Raw genomic sequence first — 25597 nt, forward strand, 5'->3', positions numbered from 1 at the left:
CCACAACACCCACTTTTAAAACAGAAGAGCTGTTTTGCAAAGCAACTCCAGAGTCTTCCGTCTGACAAACGCTGGAAAAAAGTAACCATCCGTAAAACAAAGTCCCTTCTAGCATCTCTCTATGTTCGTACAAGAACAGGATATATGTTATGACATTATGCATTAATAGCAGGGTTACTTTTCCTAGCCTTTGGCCATCAGGTAGTCACAGCTGGCAAGAGCGGTTAAGCAGCAGAGGCCGTCAGGAGCTGCTGAGTCATAGTTTCGTATTCCTTTGGTGTCTTCTCCCATCCCTATATTTTCACGGGGCATACTGTTTTCCTGTCACTTTTCAAGTGCTAGGATTTATATATCCAGCAAGGAGGTTTAGTATAATCCTATGGATGACACTAACCACCCTGTGCCGTCTTCCCAGAATAAAAGCAGAAATTTGCAATTGCAAGTGGCTTCAAACACCATCGTTCCGTGTATAAGCATTGCCTTCTAAAAATTAAGCATTCAGGCGCTGCCTTGCTATGTACAGTATGTTTATCGGCAAGTCCTGCTACATTGTCACACCTACTCGCAATTTACAATGCGATCTCTTGAAGCTCTTCCAACTCTATTTAATAATGTTCTCTCCTCCCCCACCCCCGGCAGCCAAAATATTTTTAGGATGATACGTTGCAGTTCCTTGCTCTGCTTATTTATTTAGAAGTGCAATTCACTGAATTCAGTGAAGCTGGTTTTCAAAAGCTGTCCTCATTCTGCAGTCTTTTAAAAGATCCTTGAAAGATGGTCCTCCCCCGCCCCCACGCTCTAGGAAATATCCAGATGTGTTCACCCGAAGTGTATTGTGTATTTTGGTTATGGTTTATGTTAGTTCCCTGTTACGTTTATCCTTTTCCGTTTGGTTTTAGTTAAATGACTTTAAGTTGCACTCTGCACATAGTTAATGTGCAGCTGGGTGGCCTTATAAATTTAAAATACATTATAAATAAGTAAGACTGAAAAGAGAGTCACCATTCATCCAACCAGCTTCAACCTTTGCTGGCAGACATTTCATTACCCAATTAAGTATCATTATCAATTGTTAATAAGTATGCAATTTGCCTTGAGTAAATATAGGGTTTTGTTGCCCAACTAGAATGTTACCTAGTGCAGGGGTCTCTAATCTTGGCAACTTTAAGCCTGGAGGACTTCAACTCTCAGAATTCCCCAGCCAACTTTGCTTCAACTCCCAATTCTGGGAGTTGAAATCCATCAATCTTAAAGTTACCAAGGTTGGAGACCCCTGACCTAGTGAATATACCTAATGATTCCCAGTGAAGAAGGAAAATCTACTGTATATGGCTATGGGGATATTTATTTGGTAATTTTTTAATACTGCCCAACTCACATTTGTAACATATGATAATAGCATGCCATAAACAGCCATAAAACTAACTCAACTGCAAGTCAGCATTTACAACTTCTAAATAAATGTTTGCAATTCCAAAGATTTTAGCAAGGAAAAAGAATAAAGCTTCGATGGATTAAAAATTTCCAGAGCTTTTCATGTTGATTAAATTGTAATTCATTTTAACCATGATTTAGGCTACAATTAGCTAACCTTATATCACAGGGAACCATAAGTTTGTTTAGCAATGCTGTGGGAATTCAAGTGAGGGAGTTAGTTTCGGCTACAAAGTGGTGCAAAACCTCAGCAGCTCTTCCAACCACAGCTGTTATCATGGTTAAATGTATCATACAAATTCAGCCACTGAATCACTTTCGCTTACAACTCGTAATAGATTTACTCAGCCCCATAAAGCCAAATTCAAGCAAAACTCAGCATTTGATCATATTGTCAAAAGCTGTTTTTTTTAATGACATTAACATCTAAAGCTTTTCACTGGAAGTTGATCAAATAGTAGATTGCATATATATTTTTAGGTCCAAGAGTCTCTTTTCCAAGCTATCTTAGTAAAATTGCAGGCATCTCTATTGTCTTCCCCGCCCAAGTATCAACATGGCAGAATTGCCAATAAACCTGCAACTTTGAAACTGATGTAGAGATTTGTGTCTTGGCATTCTGCAAAAGGAGTACAGCATCTGAACGAAAGTTTTTCCTTCCAAAGGAGAGGAAAAGTAGCAGCCCAGCAAAAGACAGCTAGCACATTGTAAAAAAGACTTAAGAGTTTTACATGCTGGAAATTAACAGAAAAAGAAATCTTGAAGATTTTACTTAGGGCAGAACTGGCTTAAGAAATTTAAAAAAACATTGACACATTCTAATAAAAGTATAGAACATTCTATAAAGATAATAGAATAATGGGCATTACTGGTAGCAATTGAATAGTAATACAATCGTAACTATGATAGTGATGATAAAAAGAAAGAAAAAGAATATTAGGAGCACCCCCTTATCATTTATAAAATTAAACATCTCTCCAACCTTCAGAGGAAATATAAAGACACCATCTGTCCACGTCAAGTGTTTTTGTGGCTTTCTTGAGCGTGGTTCCATCAAATTAGGTAGTTTAAAAAAGAATCCATCACGTTGGCCAGTAAATGATGAGATATGGATTTTGAAAATAATTTGCACATAAAAAAACTATCTGTAAAATCTACATTTTTGTGTGCATGAGAATATACAAACACTATATATTCATCACAAGCACTGAAGGCTTGGTCAAATATTCATTTTTGGACTAGAACAAATATGCAATAAGCTAAACTTCCTGCTAAACTTCCATGAAGCAATGTTTCCTGGATTCACATGTTACAAGAAGTCCCTTGCTTCTCTTGCAGAATAAATACTGGTAAAATCTTAAGTGCCATGTGCACTGACAGCATATCATTGCTGTTACCCAGGGGTGTCAAACTCATGGCCCACGGGCCGGATGTATCATGTGCTGGCCATGCCCATACCCCGGTTTAGCAAAAGGGGGGGGGGAGTTGCGATACGTCACGTGATGATGAGAGTTTGACAACCCTGCTGTTACCAAATAGTAATCACTTTGGCCAGAAAAGAGAAAGAAATAAAACTAAAAACACGAAGTTTTTAACTGTTCACCCAGAGAAAACAAGTATTGACCGTTTTTTAAAAACTCTTATTAGCAAGAGCTAAGCACATCAGATTAGGAGCCAAAATAGGACTATGAGAGATGCCTCATGCTGAAAGGTCAGGTAAACAACCAGCCATGCTGGTGTGGGGAGAAGATCACTTTTCTCAGCCCAATTGGCTTTTGAGTCTCAAAAGGAAGTTTTTTCTCCTTCTGTTGTTAAGATATTTAGAACTAGAAACTGGGCATAGCAATTTAGCTGACCACCATTTGCTCACACCAAATGTTCACACCATTTACAATCAAGTCACTTTTAACAATAACTTTAAATGTTAAAAAACAACAACCTACCATTTGTAAAAGTTGCACATTTTGGTGCAACATTGAGAGCAACCCCATTTAGCAACACTTCCAGCAGTGAAAATAAGTTTAAAGGGAATTCTCCCACCGTTAATTATTTAAGGAGATCAAGTATCTCACATTTTGAGTATCTTCCAGTGTTGTAAGCAGTTTATGGTTTCCTGTTTGAGAAGGAGGTGAAAGGGAGGAGGGTTTTTTTCACCAGACATAATCCTTCCATTGTTTTCTGTGTTGAGCTATTCTGACATCAGAATTCGCTCCCCCAAAGTTAAGAGGTGTCAAATTCATCTGAGAACTCCCTTGGCAGTACTTGGGACATGAAATGACACTCCTGGGGCAAAGTTATCCTTAATTGTATAATTAAGAATCCTGGGATTTATGCTTCTCAGGTCAATTTACAAGTTCCCTTCCGTGGTCTTCGTTTTTTCTTCTTGGATGGTAAGTGTTACACCATTTTAGAAAATATAAAGTTTAAACTTTTACATGTTTACAGTATTAAAAGTGGAGAATGTCTTCTACATAACTAGATAGAAAAAAACCCTAGTATATTTTAGTAATTTCATATCCATTATTCATTTGAATTTAATCTCTATCACATAGTGTGATTATGAGAGTCAATATCACTTTAACATATAAGTACTGTAGCAATTTTTGGCAATAGACCAACACTACTAGTAAATATAAATACCTATATACTTTTAGAATGTATATCTAAATTAAATTTAGATGATATCCTTCACTGCCACAAGTAGATTACTAAGGAAAAACGGAATGCAATTCCACTTGCTAACCCAGAACTGAGGAAGACATAGCCCATAAGTCATGCTGCTAACTTGAGACTCAAATAGTGACAAACCAGCATTTTTAAGACTGCACTTTGCATTGCAATTTTTTGCAGTACCATTTTTGAATGCTTTCACAGCAAAAAATAAAGATGAAAATGTGAGCAGGAAGATTTTGGTAAGCAATACACTATTTTCATTTTAAAAAATTGCTTAGACATCTCAAAGTCACCGCATCAAAGTAGAGCTTGTTGCTTGGAGAATTTTTAAATGTGAAAGTGGCCTTTTCTCCTAGGGGAATAAAAAAAAATCAGGTGAAAAATGAGGTTGTATCACTGAGACCCTCCAGTTGTTCAATGGAAAACTGCCCATCTCCAATATAGCAAAGGGTTAATTAGGATATACATGTAACACAGTATCCCTAATCACATCCATCCTGTGAATCAGAAGTATACTTGTATGTTTGCCAAACCTGGAGGAAAATGGAATTTGAAACCAAAGATTCTTCCAATAAAAACTGGGTCTATAATAACTTATTTTGAATCAGCCAATAAAATTCACAAAGCTCTGCATTTTTGAATGCCTCAAGTATAGCAATACAGTAAGCAATTGACTAGGCTGCATTAATAAAAGCATACAATGTTAGAAATGCCCTTATTCAAGCATATGTAGTATTTTATCCAACTATTAACTTTAAAAAATGGTATAAGGCGCAGATTTCTTTTTCTGTTCAATTTCGTCTGAATCCCAGTCTTTTATAAGTGTTTTGTCACCATCTCCTTCCTAGGTCCCTTTCCTAAGAGAACGTGACTAGCCCAAGATAATCCAACAGGCTTTGAGATTAAGGTAGGAGTAGAACTCAAGTCTGTTTCTAGCCTGATGCCTTAACCATGACACCAAACTGGCTTTTATACCATACAGCAAATATTTTAATGTTGGAAAATACTAAAATATAGTAAAACACTTCAGCAAAAAGATGGTAGACATCTTTTGGTGGTAGACATATTCAGAATATTTGGATAAAAATAGGGATGAAGGCGCTAATGACTAGATGTAATAAAATAGAAGGCAGACGAAAGCAAAATACAAGAATCAAAAATCCGCAGCCACTTTGCAACTGATTTTATAAGTTTTCACTACCTGGAGATTTACTCAGTCACCTTTCATGGTGCATTGCAATAAATAATGGGAAATTCAGAGGTCAGCTCCCAGCATCCCATCGTTACAGCCACCAAATACCAATTCAGCAAACTATGTTAGACAGAGCGTTAAAAGATGTTAAATAGATCGCTTTTAACTTAGCCCACACTTTCTGCCTCTTAAAATCCTTGCACTTGCTATTTTTACTGCTTAAGGCAAACATCCTCAAGTGAGCAATTTAAATCAGGAAAGGATTGCTGAGGGATAAGAGCTGAGGGGACAAATCAGCCTTTTCCAGATCGCATTCATCATCCTCTATTTATCCAGTTAGGGCTTGTTTAATGCAAATATTTAAACCATTTATTCCAAAACTCATCAGATTATATTTTCAAGAGACTACAATATGCAGCCATGATTTTTCTTATCGGGCAATCAGAAAGTTTTATATGCAGCCCTCAAATTACCATGAACCAATCAATGTTTCTCATACCATGGATACTACCCTGATAGATGCAACTGGGTTCTCACTGGTCAATCATTTCCTTTTCTCAAATAGAATTAGACATTAGTACAAACCACATTTGCTTTAATACAAGAGCTGTTTTGTTTATTATAAGGGGAAGTATTAACTGCAAGGATACAGCATCAGTTTTTTACACAAAATGCTATTTGAGCTAGTGCTAGATAAACTGCAAGAACCAAAAGGCAAAAATCAGGATAACTAGGCAAAATTTCTAAGACATTTATAGCAAAGAAGGCAAATATCCCAAGGTAATATAGCTAAAGTCAGGGAGACAGCAAAACTGCCTTGATGGATAATATTCAGACCAAAATATTTAGCTATAGGCCAGCTAAATATCTTCAAGATTTCCTCATATCTCCCTCTCATATAGGAAATATGACATCATCCGACCATTACACTTTACACTGAAATTGACAATTTTGGAATATCTCCTTTAAATAAGTTTTAATCTGCCATTGTCTCAAAAAACTGCATTAAGTGCCAGAATAATATTTTGCTACATTTCTCAAAATAAATGTGTAATTGACAAATTTATACTCCTCCCCCCAAACTTAGCAAGACCTAGAGGGTTTTGTTGCTGTTATTCATTTGCTGCTCCAGGCACACGTTCAGATATTCATTTTGGTTCTTCTAGAGATGCTAGCCTGGCAGCTAAACAATACATGGAGCACATTAATTCTAATTATAACCACAGCAAAGACTTGCATATGGATATAATACTATAGAATTTAAATCCTGGATTTGAATTCACTGTAGTTTAAGACTTATCCTTTTCTAGAATATACACTACAACAGAAGCCACAACAGAGACTATCTTGTCAAAAGTATTACAAAGCACTTCAGTATAATGAAATAAAAGGACAAATCTACTTGTCTAAAAGACAATTCACTGTACACATTTTATTTACAGTTTTGTACACTGTCTTAATATGAATGGGACTGCTTTTCTATTTGAGCTGTACTTAAACCAAAGCAAATTTAACCTAAGGAATACAAAGTGTTAAAATACAGCATAAGATACAAAAACAGGAATACTATTTCTAGTAAGGAATGTAATTCTGGTGTTAACATTTTTTTTAAATCCACAATTATGTTCAGGAAATCACACAAACATATCACTGATTTGACTTGAAATGCATGAAATTTGTAGCAAAGCTTTGATATTACAAAATAATTACCATAGAATGCACAAAATTATGTTTATTAAACCTTTTGTCATATTCCCAGATCCTTCACCAATGTTACATGAGCAAGAACTGAAATCAGAATATCACTAATGTTATCAGAAAAGGGAAACAAATAAATTAAATCTAGCAGCCATCAGCATCAATTACAGCAATGATCATGCTGTATAAAGAAAGATTTGCTAGAAAAATGTATGCATCATACTTTTCTTTCAAACCAGCAAAACATGTTATTGCATACAGTGAAAAGATGAAAAAGTAGTAGTTTATTCCCCTGTAGAAATGGCACTGTTTTCAGGACATTTTTTTTTAATATAATAGTTATTTTCTTAAGAAGCATCAGAGAATGGGTTAGGGAGACATATATGGATTTGAGGGACAAATGTTGCACTGAAATTCTTTGATTGGAAAAGGTTACCATCAGCCAAAAAATTGGGTGGGGAGGGGGTGAGGAAGAAAACAGAAGTACAAGACAAAGCAAATGAGTTTCACAAATTTAGCAACATTTAGATGGAAATCAGATTTAAATGCAGTCCACTCTGCTTTTATAGAGGCTTTGGTTCAGCTCCCAAATCTCGATTGCTTGACGCAGTCTCCTATGAAATACTCTGAAGGTGTCTTCTTAAACAACAAACCTATTTTTAGTGGTGGAACCACTTTTAGTAGCTGTGTCAGCATGGGACTGATAACCAATCACTATCTTTTGAGGAAGTCCTAACCTTTCCTTGTATACTCTCCTGGGAAATTAAAAACACAAAATATAAATTTAAGTAGCATTGTTCATAAAAAAACATGGCATTAATTTTCACTGTTTAAGCTCCAAATTCAATATACCAAATGTTTTTACACTATTTACCCAATATTTGACCTTATCATTTATCACAATCAGATAACAGCCATATTAGCATATAATGAATTTTATGTGGTAAACTTCCAGTAGTAGATGATCCTGTGCTAAACATCCCTTAAAACCATGTTTTTCTGAAAGATGGCTTACATTTTCACATAAACAAGCATTAACACTATTTTGTTTAGTCACTGCTTATCTGATTTTCAAAGACAGACAGAAGCATTTAATATTTACAAGAATGATCAAACTAGATTGATAACATTTCTTGTTTTGAAAATTAATAAACCATATAGGAACCAGGATGGTTTTCTACATCTAAAGATCACTGCCTTCCTATAAGTTCCTGATTATACCACAGTTTTCATCTTTAGGTCTGTCAGCTAAGCCTCCTCAGTAGAAAGCAACCCAGAGTTGAAACTGATGAGGGACTTTCGCTTAAAGCTCAAATGACTAAACTATCTAAACTTGTAACTTTAATTTAATGTTAATCAGTTTGTCAGCTCCCCATCAGAGTAATAGCAAAGCAGCTGATTCATGCCAAATGTCTCAAGTATAAATTACTAAAACTGTTTACTGACCAAATTAACCTTACAACTCTTTGTGTCTCCTTGCTTTATATTCATAACTGAAGTGTTCTGGACATAACTTCTACCTTTTGCTACTTTGGGTATTTGCAAAAATGTGAATAGAAGCTGCTATCTTACTGAGTTATGTATAGGAGCATTTTGTTACTTGGAAAATCAGTTCAAAACTTACTTAAATTGTTCAGCTGGCACCTCCTTATGATAAAATAGCCATGCCATGAATGAAAGGTTTTTTTAAAAATTTAGTGCTAGTCATCTGGAATCAACTTATTTTAAAAGATGCTAAAATGTTTATTTTTAATGGACCTTTGTGAAACTAAATATTTTTAATGCAGAATTATTTTGGATATGTGTTAACAATTGATAAAGGCTACTCAGAACACTAAGGCTTGCTTATTTTAGCTGTGATCTTATATTAGATTGAAGTGAGTACATGCATTAATTTTTGATATTGCATTTAACTATTTTATGCTGCACTTGTACTCACACATGAAAGATAAAGTTATTATCACTGCAACAAAGTTTGTTCATTATGGCTATGACTTAATTCTCTTATTTAGATGGACCATATGGAATATCAATAGGAAAAAAATATTTGGAAAAATTATTTTGCTATAAAATACGTATAATCCTCAATTTACAACCACAATTAAGCCTAAAGTTTCTGTTGCTAAGGAAGACAAGTTGACTGAGTTTTGCCCCAATTATGACTTTTCCTACCACAGTTGTTAAATCATTGCAATTGTTAAGTAAGTAACATAGTGGTTAAATGAATCTGGCTTCCCCATTGATTTTGATTGTCAGAAGGTCACAAAAGGTGATCACATCACCCCAGGACACTGCAACAGTCATAAATATGAATCTAAGTACTTTGATCACATGACCCGGGGGATGTAAGCTGTAAGTGTGAAAAACAGTCATAAATCACTTTTTTCAGTGCTGTTGTAACTTTGAATGGTCTCTAAATGAACTGTTGTAAGTTGAGGATTACTTCTACTATTATTTAATTTTTATGTTATCTTTTTTATCAATTCAGTGTATTTATTTAATGCCCCCACCTCTTTTTCCCAGTCTGTGAGGTGGGTTGGGCTAAGAGTGTGAATGGTCCAAAATCATCCAACTGGCTTTCATGACCAAAAGATGACCAGAATTCATAGGTCTCCTGATTTCTAGCACAGAATGTTAGCTGCTCTACCAAACTGGCTTCATTTGCCATGTAACATTATTAAGACACATTTGCTACTTCATGTATCATTTTGAGTCTTAAAAAGAAGTAAGTGCAATAGTCTGCTGCAAATTATGAATTGGTTCAAATGTAAACAGCCATAATTTTGACAGCGGCCCTCCCAAAGTGAGTATTAATTCTTTTGCATGACAAGGATACTGGAAGTCTTTTTCATTAAACACAGATTAGAATTATACCCCAAATCTTGATGTATTGAAATAAATGAGTTTCCTAAATTATAAAGTTGATCTGTTTCCTATGAACACAATTTATATCTGAATTTAACCATAACTAACAAAAAATAAAAGCAAAGCTTCTGAAACATCACTATTTTCTAAAGTAGCAATTCTGGAATTTTACAACATCAACTTACCCTATATGTGTAACAGCATCTCTGTTTTCACATTCAGTAGTCCATATTGCTATTTTATCACCCTTGGTTCTAACATTAACAACAGCTCCACATACATCATCACTGAAGTCATCAAAGGATTCTCCAATAAGGCACAGCAGCTACAAAATTGAAGATAATAACAAACTAAATAACAAAATACAACTTAATACTTACAAAAAATTACACAATATAATAATGTAATTTTTTACTGATTTTAGTGTACCACAAAGACAAATTACAATAGATTACCGGGGGAGGGGGGATCTCAGTTGAAAGCTGCTACAGAAAAGATGCTGGTATAGTAGAAGGTACTTTTATCTCCCCAGAGATTTGACTTAGAAGCCCATTTATACCAGAGAGCTTCTTTAATGGTTAACATGTATATTAAGACTGTTTCAAGAATAGTACAAGAGGCATAGCCATCAAAATCCCCTTTCTTCCATCAAGAAAGATAACTCTTATGAAAAAAAAAAAAAGTAAACTGGATTATTGATAAACGCTAACATTGATGGCAGAGCAAAGAATAAATCACAACTAGCCCCTGGATCTTAATCTAACACCAAGAGATTACCACTATCACTGACTTAAAGGCTTGTGCCAGAGTTTCGTTTCTATTAGTTTCTGCTTTGAATTTCACCCACTTTTACCCTCAATTTATGTCCACAATTGGGACCTGAACTTCCACTGCTAAGTAATGTGGTTTATAAAAGAAACTTATAAACTTATAAAAGTCTCAATAGTCATAATTGCAGTAGTTAGACCTTACACTTCTCTTACCCTGCCAAAGTAAGCTTTGCTGCAATTCCTTCCTCTTGTCTATCTCCCCCACTTTGCCCTTTTGCCACATATTCCTGCTGCCTTCCACCATTGCTCCTTTCTTCCTCCCGCTGGTCCCCTGGGCTACAGGTGCTGGGTGAAGGTGCTGCCCTAGGACATCGGCTTGAAGGGAGCTTGCCAGGCCTATTCAGAGAAGAGGCAGCGGAGTGGCAAACTGCAGCACTCTCCATTGCCAGGTGAAGAAGGAGAGTTGGAAATGTTTTTCAGAGCAAGGCGCATGCTATGTGAGAAGTGCTATTTGGGATGGCAGTAGAACTGGAGGAAGGGAGGAAAGTTGGCTTCTAGGAGGCGCAATGCACACTCTGCAGTTACAAGCACTCTTCAGCAAGGAGTGGAGGAAAGCCCAGCATTGACAGGCCCTACCCACAGGCTCTGCTCACTCTTGACCTAGCTGTCCTCCTGCAAAGCTAACAAAATCCATGGGGTGGGGAGAAATACTCTACCTCGGGATAGACACAACAATACTCCAGCCAATCAGGAAAGTGGCATGTAATGGCAGTTAATCAAGTAGAGATACACAAGAACTCTTCCCAACCCTGCTGTTTGTTTATCCACATCAGAGCAACTAGTGGATAAGTGTTTGAGTTGGGCATTGCAGAGAACAAAGTAGTTTATTCACCAAATACAAAATCTCTGCACCAATCTTATGTTTTGTGTCTTTTCTTGCCTCCAATCTTGTCTCCAAAAATAGTCACTAGGAAATGCACATGAGGGTTGAGCAGTGAAATCTTGGAAAGGACGAGTCACATGATAGAAGGGAGGGGCCAGCTAATTAGAAAAAAAACCCCTTAAGACATTTAAAGTATTGAAGATATTAAAAATGTAGTCAAGTTCTCCCGTCTATAATGCAGCTCATTTTCCCATTGGCAAGGATGGTCAAGGAATAGGTAAACTTGTAAAAACAAAGGAATCCCGCATACTCACAGCCGACTCTGCAGAGAAGGGTAGGGGTGGATATGGGCTTTGAAGCCTTTCTTGAAGCAAGGGGCCACCTGCTGCCTTGGCTGGCCATGCTTGAGCTCAGGGGCCCAGATGCCACTGCCAGGATACTGAAGGGCCACTGGCCCCAGATATCATGGAAGAGGAGCCTTGCTAGTTAGGTATTCCAGTGCAGACAGCATGTATAGCAGTGCCTGGGCATCTTTGCGAATGGGAGTCCCAGCAGACCAGTTTTCCAAAAGTGCTTGCAACATGAGTTGCAAAGTATGTGTTATACCTCTGGGAAGTCCATAATGCTCCCCTTCTTCCAGTTCTGTTGCCATCCAGAACACCATCTCCCATGTTGCCTCCACCTTTGCCCAGAAAACCACTACTGATTATCTTGTCTCACCTGGTAATGCAACACTGCACCTTGCAGTCTCATTGCTTTCTCCCCAGCTAGGCCTAGAAAGTTCCTTTTGGCAGACAAGGCTCTGCCATACTCATTGTGCAGATCTTAGCGCTGCACCCTCATCCAGGACCTGGATTCCAGGCTACCAGGAGGAGGAATAAGGTGACAAAGTGATAAAGGTGAGCTGCAGGCAATCATGGGGGAGGGGGGGGCAATAGAGGTATGTGGTGGAGTACATGGCATCCAAGAAGCATGAATGGGAGAGGGAAACAAAGGAGCCTTCAATCATAAGCATGAATGGAACAGAATTTTGATATATAACTGTGGGGACACTACAACAGCCTTAACTTTGAGGACCAGTCATTTCTTCAGCACAGTTGTAACTTCAAATGGTTGCTGAATGAACAGTCATAAATTGAGGAATTATCTGAAATTCACTTACTCCATCACAGCTTCTACATACCAATTTGGAAAATAGACAGCTTTGGAATGTCAGTTACTGACACAGAAAGCTGCATAATGTAAGTATGTTAATGACACCCTATGTCATAATTTCAAATGTGCACGTCTGGTATATGGAAAGCATTATATCAGCTTCATTAAAGAACACTCAGCAAAAAAAGAAGTCTAGTACTCAAAGCATTAGAAGCAACCAATCAAAATGACACAATCCTATTTCATATCTAAAATGATAGAGAACTAAATAAAATTTGGTTTATTTTTAATCATCAAAGCTATAAAGCCAACTCAATCTCAAAGAAAAATCGGAAGTAAAGTTCAAGTGCATTGAAAATTATAATCCAGAAACATTTATATCAACAATATTTATTTTGGAGGGCATACACAGCCTGCTTGCTATGCCAGATTATCCTTTAAAAAACATTGACTGATTCACCTGATTTGAAGACAATTTTACCCAAAGTGAATGAATAATCACCAAAAGAGAAACATTTCCTTAAAAAAATGATGCATTTATTTTCCAAGTTCTATTCGCCTGCCAAAACTTTCTTGAACATAAATATGCAATGGCCTTCACAAATCTAAGCATGGTGTCAACACATTCAAGAAAAACTACTAAAATAATTTGACCAATTGCAAGAAACAGGTGATTGATATCTATGGTCCAAAATGTAACAAACAAGTCAGACTAATTTGAATGATTTAATGGGCTACACATCATTCACTGAAAATTTATCCCAGATATGACACTCCAATGCCACCCATACAAAGCTGTCACCCATTTGATATGATAACATATAATATTTTCCAAAATAAAGCAATTTGTAAAAAGAAATAGAGATAGAGAGGAATTGGGACTCTGTCTAGATAATAGAATATCTCCCCCAAAACTGAACCAAATGGGACCAACTTTGTTGGGGAAAGACAGAAAGAGCGAGGTTAGAAAATGGGCTGGATCTAGATTGGGCAACAGAAGAAGGATTTTCCTCCTCCCTAAACACCCAATGTTTTCTTAAGGAAGAGATAATTAGGCAACAATTCAGAAATAGTGGTCTTGTGTTTCCCAGCATGTACATAAAACCAGAATGCCTAGTTTACTAATACTACATAAAATATAAAAACTGCCAATGATTGCTATTGATAAAAAGATTAGAAATAATTGTAAATGTCCTGCTCACTTCAGGATGACTCTCTGAAAACGTATTAGAATAGGACTAAATTTGGCAATTGGGGTAGGGTGGGAAAGAAGCCAGCAAAACAAAGATCAAATCAAAAATTGGTAGATCAGACTGAGAGTTGTGGAGGAAAAAAAGGAATCAAGAAAAATGTATCCTATGGCAGGGGTCCCAGGGCTGCAGCTCATTCGGAACTGGGCTGTGTAGTGGCAGGCGAGTATGCATGCATGCAGCTCCATTTGTGTGAGCTGCAGGTGCTTGAACTCGCAGCTCCGTTTGCATGAGCGGTATGCGCGCGGGTCTCTTGAACAAATGGGAGTTACCGGTATGTGTGTTCACACCCGTGCCTGCCACTAACACAAAATCATCCCCTCCCCCCTGCCTGTCCACCAAATTGAAAAATTTGGGGAGCGTTGTCCTATGGGACTGATATAATGTTTCTTGCTGATTCATACTCAAGTTTCCACCTTCCTCAACATATGACCCAGAGCAGAGTTGCTTTGTGTTTCCCCGAACTCATAGAGTAGAAACAGACTATATTAGTATATATAATGCAGACACCGCTATGGCTATAACGAGTGAAGATATTGAAAAGAATTTCAGCACTATACTCTGCATATTTGATATGGAAGAAAAGCAAACACAAAAAAATGCATTTAAAAGAATCAATAAATCAAAGCATTGAGAAAAGTTTCTCCAGTGCATTCCTACAAGAGAGAAGTAGCTGGGCCAGTGGCTCAGGATGTTGCCAATTCCTCGATTCTAAATTTCTTTTCTTGAGAAGTGATCCAAGCAGCACTAATATTAAGCAATGACAAAGGATTCAAGAACTCATGCTCTCCACACTTTCTCTAGTGGTCACTGACAATTGACAGGCCTGTAACACATTTTATAAGCTTACAAATACATTGCATACCAGAGACATGAAACTTTCAGTTACCAAGTCTCTAAAATTGGCTCCAGTATTCTCCTTAGAATCAATATAACTGCAATGCCATTAGTTTTGTGATTGCCAGCGTTGCTATATATTTAGGATGACAATGATGTGTTAATCCAAGACAACATGAAATCATTTTTGTAACACATCTCCTGAATCAAATTCCAGAATTTAGAAGGATTCACAAAGCTCCAAGACCAATGGTTTTCATAGGCCTCCACCCAAGAAGAAAATGTAATGCCAAGAAGAAATGGCATAAGATTTTCTGCCTGAACTGGGGGTTGGACTAAAAGACCTCCAAGATCCCTTCCAATTCTGTATTCCCTCTGATGTAGCAATGGTCTAACTATGGTTAATTAATTACCTGAAGGGATTTGGTACACTCTGACTTTCCGTTTAGAAATTGGGAAAAGAAATCTTCTCTTAAATATAGCCAAAATGAACAAACAATATAAAAATAACTTACTGTCTCTAGCCAGAAGCGATCAAGATCACTTCGTCTCTGCTGCTTGTTTAGTGTAATTAGCCATCTCCCTCCCCGTTTATTCTTCTCATCTTCCCACATGGGTTCAATACCATCCTAAAAAGTATAGTTTAACATAAAACACAATATTCACATGTGTAATTCACACAATTCGCTTGTACATATTTGAAATTTATATACCTTATATTACAAAGATTTTAAGTCATGCATGAAAAAGTATCAGTGTTTTTTAAAAAAGGAATATTACTCTTCTGACAGAGAAATTGAAATGACATCCTAATTACATTAAATATTTTAATTTGCAACATTATGAAAATAGAGACAGTGACTGGTAAAATAGGAAAAACAAGATTAGCAACATTTAAACAAATTTTGGTTATGTATTTTATCCTCAACTCTTGAAAATATCAAAATATTAAGATGTACACTAACACAAAAATCTCACATTATAACCATAGAAACTAGTCAATGTTATGCTGTAGTAAGTTTTATTAATAATGTTAGGAATATAATCTAACGGTTGGGTTGGCAATATATAAATCATGTAACAATGCTATACCTGTTTCTTTAAATTATACTGTAAAATGTGATTGGTTGCTGTTTTCATCAATCGGTCATAAGAGGGAGCCAGAATGACTGTTAGTTCTCTGTTAGATGCTGGGCTGATCTGATCTGAGTGTATTGAAAGCTGGCTGTAGAAAGTGCCGTGAGCTATTGTAGGTTTTGCAACTGCTAGCAAACTTTGAGTACCGAACTGATTATATGATACTGGACTATGTTATTTGGATTATCCCTTAACTGAAAGACATTGATGACTGACTGTCTTATCCGTGTATGACTTGGACCACAACAGGAGGAGTCACATTCTACTGCCTATACTGTTCGAAAATGTTATTCTTGTGGGGCTAAGGGACATATAGCTAGGTTCTGTAAAAAGGCAAAACAACAGAATGCTGGAAGAGCTAGAAAAAATGCTAATGTCGACTTAGCTATGTCTAGCAATGCACCAGTAAACCATGATTTGTGGGTTGTTGATAGTGGAGCATCACAATGCATTGCTAGAGATAGAAAAAGGTATTTTTACAATGCAATATTTTATTAAATTGTATAACCTTTAGTCTTTTACTTAGCAGATTACACCCAAAATAGCCTAACAAGATGAAATAAACTCAAAAGTTTATTCCACATACCTTAAAAAGTGAGTAATCACAACCAGGCATTAAATTACTAGAGAGCTGAATATGGTTATATAACCTATTTTGGAAAAAAACATAAGTACAATCAATGAACTGAATTACCACAAATACTAAAGATTATAGATGTGCAAATGTCAAAAAACACATATATTATCTTAAATTTTGGGGTTAAATTTTAATAATTCTTAATAGCAAATTTTATTAAAAGAAAAACAGTGATTAAAGTCATATAATTATTACTTTAAAAACTAATTCAACACCATTATCATCACAATACTTGAGAATACAGTTCACAGAATTTCCAATACTTCACAGAGCCAATCGCTTGCAGTTTCTTGGGTGCCCTCTTTTTATAATTGTAGCAGGTAACAATATTTAATTCCTTCAACTTTCCCAAACTTAAGTCTAAATTAGATAATCCATGATCCATTGGATCATCATTTTAGAGATAGTTCCTTACCTAAACAGAGAAACAGATGATTGGGCAAAAACGTAGTGGGAGAAGAAATAACTTCTGACTTTTTGGCAGCATGACCAGGAAGGGCTGACTGCCCTCCGGAAGCCAATGGTGGGATCAGTCTAGCCAGTCTTTGGAAGGCTAGGTCTGGACCAACCTACCTGATCTTCAGCAGCCAAAGGAGAGGCTGGTCTGTTTAGCCTCCAGAAGGCTAGGGGATGACCAGTTTACTGTGGCCCTGGGCAGTGGCACAGAAGCATTGAAGCAATCACAAATTTGCCAATTTCAATCACACGGGAGTCATGTGTCCCAGATTTTGGAAGCATTCTGTAAATTAGCCCATTTGGTATTTTGGTTCAAAAATTGTTGCCCTATAATGCACTGTTTCACCCAATTTAAGGTTACAGAACAAGAGTTTTAAATGTACATTTCAAATTCGGTTCACTTTTGTCTTTGAATATTCCCTCACATTCAACTTAGCCCCCTATATTTTCTCATATATAATCCTCAAGAACAAACAGATGAGATGAAAAAAACACTCAAGTTTCAAATCTGATTTACAATTTTACTTACGCCCAAAAATCTTCAACAGTATCAAACTTTGAGATCAGACGAAGATTTGCTTGCCAAGTTTTACTTTTATCATTTTTAAAGAACCAGAGTGCCCACCTGAAAAAAAAATAATGACTTTATATTGGCATATAATTATTATTTTAAAAGGCAGAGACTGAAATCATACCATACGAGGAAATTTTGGAAGGAAAATACAAAACAAGAATACCCCCCAAAATATACAGGTTTAATGTTCATTTCCATTATTTTATTAAACGATGAACACCTAAGCATACAAGGGAGATTCTATAGTAATGTGAACACTACTAGAGAATAAATCTGAAGTCATACCTATGTTTATATAATGACTATAATCAAACTACCCCGCTTTTCCAAATTTCCATTTTCTGGAAACAGATCTTAAGGAAATCAGTTTGAATTATATAATTTGAAACAACTTTAAATAATATATAAGCCTCTGGTGGCACTTATAGCTGACAAATGAATCAATTAATTTCTGATTCAGAAACTAGGATTCCTTATACCCACCCACCCACCCACCCACCCCCGTTACAAGAAAAATATAGCATTCAATTGTTCTGAGGAAGAATCAGATTACACGTCATACCCATTGTACCACCCTAAAGTCTGATAATCATAAAATGGATTGTTGTCAAGTTTCTACTAATAGGTATGACTTGCAGAAAGTCGTTGATACTCTCATTATTGTTTCAGGCTTGGAAGGATTTGTATTTTAAATTCTGTAGTCATAATTTTATTGGCCTATACAAAAATTTAAAAATCACGATTTTGCAACTTATTCTATCAACTACCGTCTATCACCAATAGGTCTAACTATAGTAACCATGAGTATATTCATCAAAAAGGGTAAGTGGGAAAAAACAAGATATAATAAGAATTTGGACATTTAACAAATAAAATGCCACTTTTTAATATAATCCCTTTAAAAATGCAGATAATAGCCTACTGGAAAATAATTCTACTCTGCAAAAGGTTAAAACAAACATTAAACAAAGATAACATTCAAAAACACTCATTTTGAGATAATTCAAAAGCATGCATTTGAGATAATTCAAAATTTAAGATAAGAGCATGCCATGTTCCTTAAACAAACTACTATAAAATTGTCTCTGCCAAGAATATTGACAATTTGTAAATTCATACCATGTTTTCCCAAAAATAAGACAGGGTCTTGTTTTCTTTTGACCCCCGAAATAAGCACTTGGCCTTATTTTTGGGGCGGTCTTATTATATTTCAGCTGCAGGAGGCATGCACGTACATGTGGTCACATCATGGCTGCTGCTGTGTTGCAGTATTTTCGGGAGCCCTATTTTCAGAGGAGGGCTTATTTTAGCACATGCACTCAAAAGCCCGATTGGGCTTATTATCTGGGGAGGTCTTATTATCAGGAAAACAGGGTATATTGCTCACTGCCAATCTCATATATATTTGAGAAACAACAGTCATTGGGAAGAATTATTGCTTTCATTTCCTAATTTTGACCACCTCAGAAACATTTATGTAGTAGCTAATATTGAGACCAAACTTCAAATCTAGCTATTGGTCTACTCAGGCTTTAAAGCATTTTCTTGCACAAAATACTGGAAACCTAAAATGAAAAATAGTAATTAAATATGACAATTCACAAACAGGAATGTATCATCATCTATCAACAAAATGTGAAAATAAAATGGGAATTATAAACATATCTGCTATGCATAATATCTAAGGTATAGTGCTGCAATTAAGTATAGATTGAAGACATTTGCTTCTGAAAAGGTTTCCCCAAACAGGTCACTTCGAATTTCATGTATTCTTGAAAATATGTCTTTCTAAAGAGAAAGTAATTTCAATTTCAAAGAAAAAAATATTCTGACAAAAAGAAAATATTCTAGCGATGAAGTGTTTTGTTTTGCATATCCTACACTATTGTCCCTTAAATCAATGGCCCCCAAACTTTTGGGCACCAGGGACCGGTACCACGGAAAGAATTTTTTCCATGAACAGTAAGGGGTGTGGTTTCGATGTTGCCTGCATCCTGCAGATGGGGCTTTGCTTGTTTGCGCAGCCCAGTGCTGGTCCACAGACTGGAGGGTGAAGAACCCTGCCTTAAATTACTGGTGGCACGGGTTGGACAGGCCTCATTACATTGAATCAGATTAAGTATTCCTTCCCATTTGAAAAAGTGAAAGTGTTTATCTTTATAGGCATATTTTGTACAGACATTGTATCTGTAAATGCTACTGAAAATAACATTGTCATGCAGAAAAGTCATAAATTGAATAAATAAATGCAGTTTATAAAGCAATACACAGAGACACAAAATACTTATTTGTAGAAAATGGTTTTCAAATTAGAACAACGCTGCAGGTTGAAGGATGCCATACAATTTTGGAAGGATTACTGCTGACAAATCGTTCTAGTTGTAAACTGAAAAAGAAATCATCCTAAATAATTAAAAGCTATTATACATAATTTCATATGCACATTTAATTAGTAGTACTATTTATTGTAGTCATGGTTTATAAGATTTTTAAGATTATTTCCTTGAATCACCTTTGTAGTTTTATATCACTGATGCTATATATCATTTCTGAAATTCTGAATGTATTTAGTGCCTTGTATGGTAGCTCAAGAACCGAAAACAGGAGGTAGATATATTAACCAAATCAGGCATGTGCATTTTTTTTTCATATCAAGAGCTGTTTTAAGGTGTTGAGTTAGTTATATGTGGAAAGTTGGGCTCCAAAAACTGAACAGAGAAAGGAAAAACAAAAATGTGTCTTCATTTTTATTAAAATCAAGATTATTTCCCAGGGATTAGCAGTTTTGCATCAGCTGAAAATTTTTTGAAAGAATTCTGAGACTAGCAGGCTCTGTTCTGTCAACTAAAACCTAAAAGTACTGACCCAGTCATCACCCACATTCTACCTTTATTAAGATGATCAAGGAAAATTGGGGCAAAGATTTTAATTGCATTCAAAAGTAATATTTTGGGAAGAAACTGATTTTTTTTAAAGATTCTGAATAGGAAGAGTATACTATTTATAGTCCAAAGTATGATTTGGTTCAAACTACTGTAGATAGGACAATTAGCTAACTTTTAAACCAAGAACTTATTTACCTGTCAACACTGCACTTCAAATTGTTACTGTATGTTATACAAATCATAGTATGAAACATATGGTAAGTTAATATGTTATACTTTCCAGTTTAAAATTGCAACACAATGATATGGAACCTTGTTATATAGTGTTTTTCAACTGAAATCTCTTGAAACATAAAGAACATACAACACTTCAGAGGTTGTCATAAAGGACCTGTAATTTAACATAAAAGACAAATGTTCCCCAACTTTTCAAAAGGAGGATGTTTGTGGATATGTATTCTGCATTTTAAAAAAATGCATTCCAAAATATCTAATTCATTCTGTTTTGTCACATGCTATTACATAATTTAAAGGAAATATGCCCCACCTGTTTTGTAATGGATGCTTAACGTATGTTTCAGGACTCGCAATCTCCTGACTTGCTGGTGTCTCAGTTTTCTCAGTTTTCTCCTCTTCTGAAGTCTGAGGGTTAGAAATGGTTTCCTGGTCAAATAAAATAAACAATTAACTTGCTTCTTTATAAAAAATAATATATTATGCCCAAAGCTTTATTTAAAAGTTAACCACCATGTTCAAATAGTCTGCCATTAACATTTGCAAATCTTTTTTAATATTGATATGTCTATATTTTCCAAATATAGGCATTCTAGAACAATTAGAATGAATGTAAAGTTTAAAAGTCACCTTAGATAACTGAAACAATAAGGATATTATCAAATGTGTGCAAAAATATCAAACTTTTACTTTTCTTAATGCAGTAATTCTCATAGCATGTACTATTAAGTGATTCATTACCATAGGCCCCATGCATACTCCAAATGTATGATTCAGGTAAAATAGAGCAGACAATGGTACCAATCAACATACGTTTTGAATTATTTCTAACTTTACTACATTGAAAACAGCTACGTTTTCATAGAGATTTCTTGCCCTTTCTATATATTTCATTAAGATCTGGAATATTAAAACATATGATAGAATTTAAGATATGCACAAATCACTGTCAATTGTAATACACTAATACATCTGATTAGAAAACATGTACAAATGTTATTTATTGCAAAATTCTTTTATGGACAGCCACTGTATAACAAAATACAAAAAAAAGTACTGTAACAGAACAGTTGCAAATAAAGCTAGCTACATTAAGGTCTCAAACAATTAGTGTGAAACATTTGTTATGATTAACGTAGATGATTTCAGTGTGTGTGTGTGTGTGTGTGCGCGCGCACACACACAAGCACACATATAAGCTTAACAATAGTAATTGGGATGCAATTTCCTAATTCCAGCCCATCATTTACTGACAATGTCCAATCACTTAATGACCACATCATTACATTTTAGGATTAGTGTGTAGGGTTAGACACAGTGACAATCCCAGCAGTCCCCATTAAACCAGATTTGTGGTTGGTAAGTGAGGATCTTCTCACAATTTCCTGCTGGCTTCCAACAACCAGACTGTGGGGAAAGTAGCAGGAAGTTGAAAGTCCCAGATGGCTTGCAAGCAAGCAGTAGGCTGTGAATGAATGATGCAGGGGATAAACGCATAATGTGAGTGTGGTAAAAGCATAGCAAGGCTGCCAAATGGAAGAGAGATGGCACACAAGATTTGGGTGCAGTTGCTGGGCATAGGAGACTTACCTGAGTGACTTGCAACCTTCTTTGCCAGCTCCCCCATTGACTTTGCTTGAAGGAAGCCAGCAGAAAAGTTGCAAATGGCAATCACATGACCATGGCACACTGCAACCTTTGTTTGAGCTGGTTACCAAGCACCCAGACTGCAATGATTGGATGCTGTGGTGGCCAGAACTTTGAGGACTGATTTTAGTACCACTCACTCACATTGTTGTAACTTGCTGAACAAGTGGTCATTAACCATGGACTACCTGTAAAGAAGACACCTCTACTATCATGTAAAAGGTATACTCCTGCCACTTTTTAGACTTACATCTATAAAATATAAGGACATTTTTTTGCCCGTTAACAAAGGCTAAAAATAATAATCCAGGTACAAAAGCAATATTTCTAAATGAAAGTGCTATGAGAAATAAAGGTAACTATGAGGATTTATTTTGTACATTCTATATGGTAGAGCAGGGGTGTCAAGGTGTCAAACTCGTGGCCCGCATACGTCATGTGCTGGCCCCCCCCAGTTTAGCAAAGGGGAAAGAAGTCCTGATACGACATGTGATGACACAAGTTTGATGCCCCTGTGCTAGAGTATCTGGAGATATAATGATATTACCATCTAACAGATGACACACAAAAACTAGCATATAAAAAGAATCATTTTATATTATCAGTCTACAGACTGATTAAATATGTAACTTTCAATTTTATTACCTGTTCTCAGTTGCAGTTATAAGATATATTATACCTTAGGTGAAGAAAATCTTTCAATAACCAACAACACAGACTTGTTGTCCCTTTAACTTGCAATCTAAACAGGAATGAAAATCCTTATGCATACTTGTGGATCATCTGAAAACTGAACCCATGATTTTATACTTAATCGTGTTAAATTGTAAATTAGCTTGTGAAAACTACCTTTTTAATAAATGCTTTTCTTAAAAGAGAAGCATCAACTAAAATTGCTGCACACAATAAAACTTCTGAACTAAATATATCCACTTTGGCTTCATTGATTTTGCTGGTAGTTGAATGTTTTTGAAGTTCATTCCCATAACATAACAAAACTATATGAACGCTCAATGTCTTTCAAGTAAGTAAAATTAAAGTACCACAGATGGACATATTCAAAATTTCAGCTTACCTTTACTGAACTAAATAACCCAGAATGGCTTTCAATCATGATGATTCAAAGTTTTTAAACTGTCATTCATATAACTCTTCTGTATACATGCACTTATTCTACTTGCGTTGGAAATGGATAACGCTTATAAAAGTATAAAAATTAGGATTGTGCGTGAGGTCTATCAGAAAAGGAGTTTCCCAAAAGGCTTTAAGCTGTAATCTAGTGGTAATTATGGATCATTCCATGGTTTTTTTCTTCTGAGCTTAAAAACCCTGGCAACATTTATGGACTAGAAAAACGATTTACACTTGTAAATTGTGCCTACTCTGGAACATGACAAGCGACATTTTTTATAACTAGATGCAGAGGCACATAGTACATGCATGCTATGTAGTGAAATACTACTTCAGTGTTTAACTTGCCACTACCTACAGTGTCAATGCCAACTGCAGTTCTCTTGGTTCAATGCCAGTATTTCCCCCTGCTTAGTATTTCTACTGTCAGCTTCCATTGCATGTCAACTCCTACTTCTGTGGTTCAGCACTCAACTTACAATACAGTAGTTGCAATGTGTGTGTGTGTGGGATATTCAACAAATTAGTATTTGAAAATATTTGGCCTTAAAAATTCTGCACAGGTAGGGGGGGGGTGGGGGAAGAGGAGCAAAGTCTATTTAAATATAGGACAAGTATATGAAGAAAGCCTAAATCTGAGACGACCTTCTTTATGGAAAAGTTGAAAACTGAAGTACAACGTAATGATCTACCCTGTACAGATCCGCCCCAAATTATGCTCCTGTGAAATAATTTTAGTTTTTTCCTTTCCTAGCCGGTTCTATGGGGTTGAATTATAATTATACTTTTCTTGGGAAATTCAAAAGAAGAAAAAGGGAACAAGTTAAGCCGAGGGTCTTTTTAAAAAAAGCAATTTTTGTCTCCTGGTTCGGAGACCGCAGGACGAGGAAACAAACGGGCGTTGTGACAGCATTGGGAGCAGCCACGAAGATCAGGGATGGGAGCTGTGGAGGAAGGTCTTCTCCGCCAGTGTTTGGGCACTTTTTTGAGTCTGGCAGGCGCGGGGAAGACAAGGAGACATAGGCCGGCATAAGCGACACTCTCCGCTAGCTGGCACGGTGAATTACAGAGAAGTTATGTCCAGGATGGGGGCCCGGAGTCCGACCGAGCTCCGCCCTCCACTCTTCTCGTGGTGAATTCTCCTCGCCCTGCACCCGTCTTCGGCCTTCCTCTCGCCACCTCACCCGTCACACGACCCCTCCTTCCCCGTCGCCCCCTCAACGCCCCCGCCCAAACTGTGACGGCACAAATCCTGGCCGCTCGCCCCACGCGCTCCGAGTCCCCCTCTCTTTCCCGGGCCTCCCAGGTCTTCCCATCCTCCTCCCGCCAAGGCGCTCCATCGCACACGCCGGCGCCTTTCGCTCGCCGTACACGCGCGCGCGCCACACATATACACCACTTCCCAGGCCGCCCTCCCTCTTCGCCAACCATCTCTGCCCCCCCACCCCCAATTTGGGGCTTTCTGGCTAAGATTTTTGTGTCCACCGTCACCCTCCCTTCAGGGCCGAGCGGTCTTTTCACAATCTTCACGGAAGCCTACGTGACAGAGCGAGGGCAGAGAAAAAGTGGAAGGCGAAGGGAGGGAAAAGGGGGGGGGGTAAACCGAAGGGAGGAAACGGGAATAAGGACACTCACCGGTTCCACCGTCGCCATCTTAGATCGCTCTGATCGCATAAGCGCTGAGGGGAGGAGAGAGGTAAAGGGAAGGCGGATAACAAATCAGGTTCGAAAACGATTGGCCGGTGGAGAGTCACGTGGAGGCGGCGGCCGTTTTGGCGGCTCGGCGCGTGCGCAAGCCCGGTGCGGGGAGGGGGGTTGTTGCCCGCTGCCAGAGGGAGTAGAAGCAGCAGCGTCTTCTGGGAATTGTAGTCTCGGGTTAATTTTTCCCCCCTCTCCCCGCCTTCCCTTTCCAGGAGAGAAATCACGTGGGAAAGGCAGACAGGGGCATGTCAGGCTGAGGCGAGGTTCCTCAGAGTGGGGAAAAGTGACTCCTCGAGTCCGAAATTGGCAATTGCCGGAGCAGCCTGCGGGTGTGACCTCTGCATCCCCCCGCCGATGCCCGGCCTGACGGCGCAGCTGGTCCTTTTCTGTCACAGGGTGTCAGCATGTGTGATGCAAGCCGCCCCTCGTCTCTCCGGT

At 37.2% G+C, this 25597-nt stretch overlaps 1 protein-coding gene across 2 annotated transcripts; it reads right to left on the reverse strand.

Annotated features, from left to right (window-relative positions):
- Positions 1-1823: 1823 nt before the first annotated feature.
- On the reverse strand, positions 1824-25172 carry EIF4E (eukaryotic translation initiation factor 4E). 2 transcript variants are annotated; one of them, XM_032223938.1, is made up of 7 exons: positions 25094-25172; positions 20994-21109; positions 17517-17612; positions 16481-16544; positions 15273-15386; positions 10048-10187; positions 1824-7752 (listed from the first exon to the last, which is right to left on the reverse strand). In XM_032223938.1, the coding sequence occupies exons 1-7, from the start codon at positions 25130-25132 to the stop codon at positions 7638-7640; spliced, it is 684 nt and encodes a 227-aa protein (XP_032079829.1). In that variant the 5' UTR covers positions 25133-25172; the 3' UTR covers positions 1824-7637. The 2 variants fall into 2 exon arrangements, with proteins under 2 accessions (XP_032079829.1, XP_032079830.1); XM_032223939.1 differs by having other exon boundaries at positions 20994-21088; positions 25094-25160.
- Positions 25173-25597: the final 425 nt, after the last annotated feature.

This window comes from Thamnophis elegans, chromosome 9, assembly GCF_009769535.1.
Source record: "Thamnophis elegans isolate rThaEle1 chromosome 9, rThaEle1.pri, whole genome shotgun sequence".
In the NCBI taxonomy this organism is placed as follows: Eukaryota; Metazoa; Chordata; class Lepidosauria; order Squamata; family Colubridae; genus Thamnophis; species Thamnophis elegans.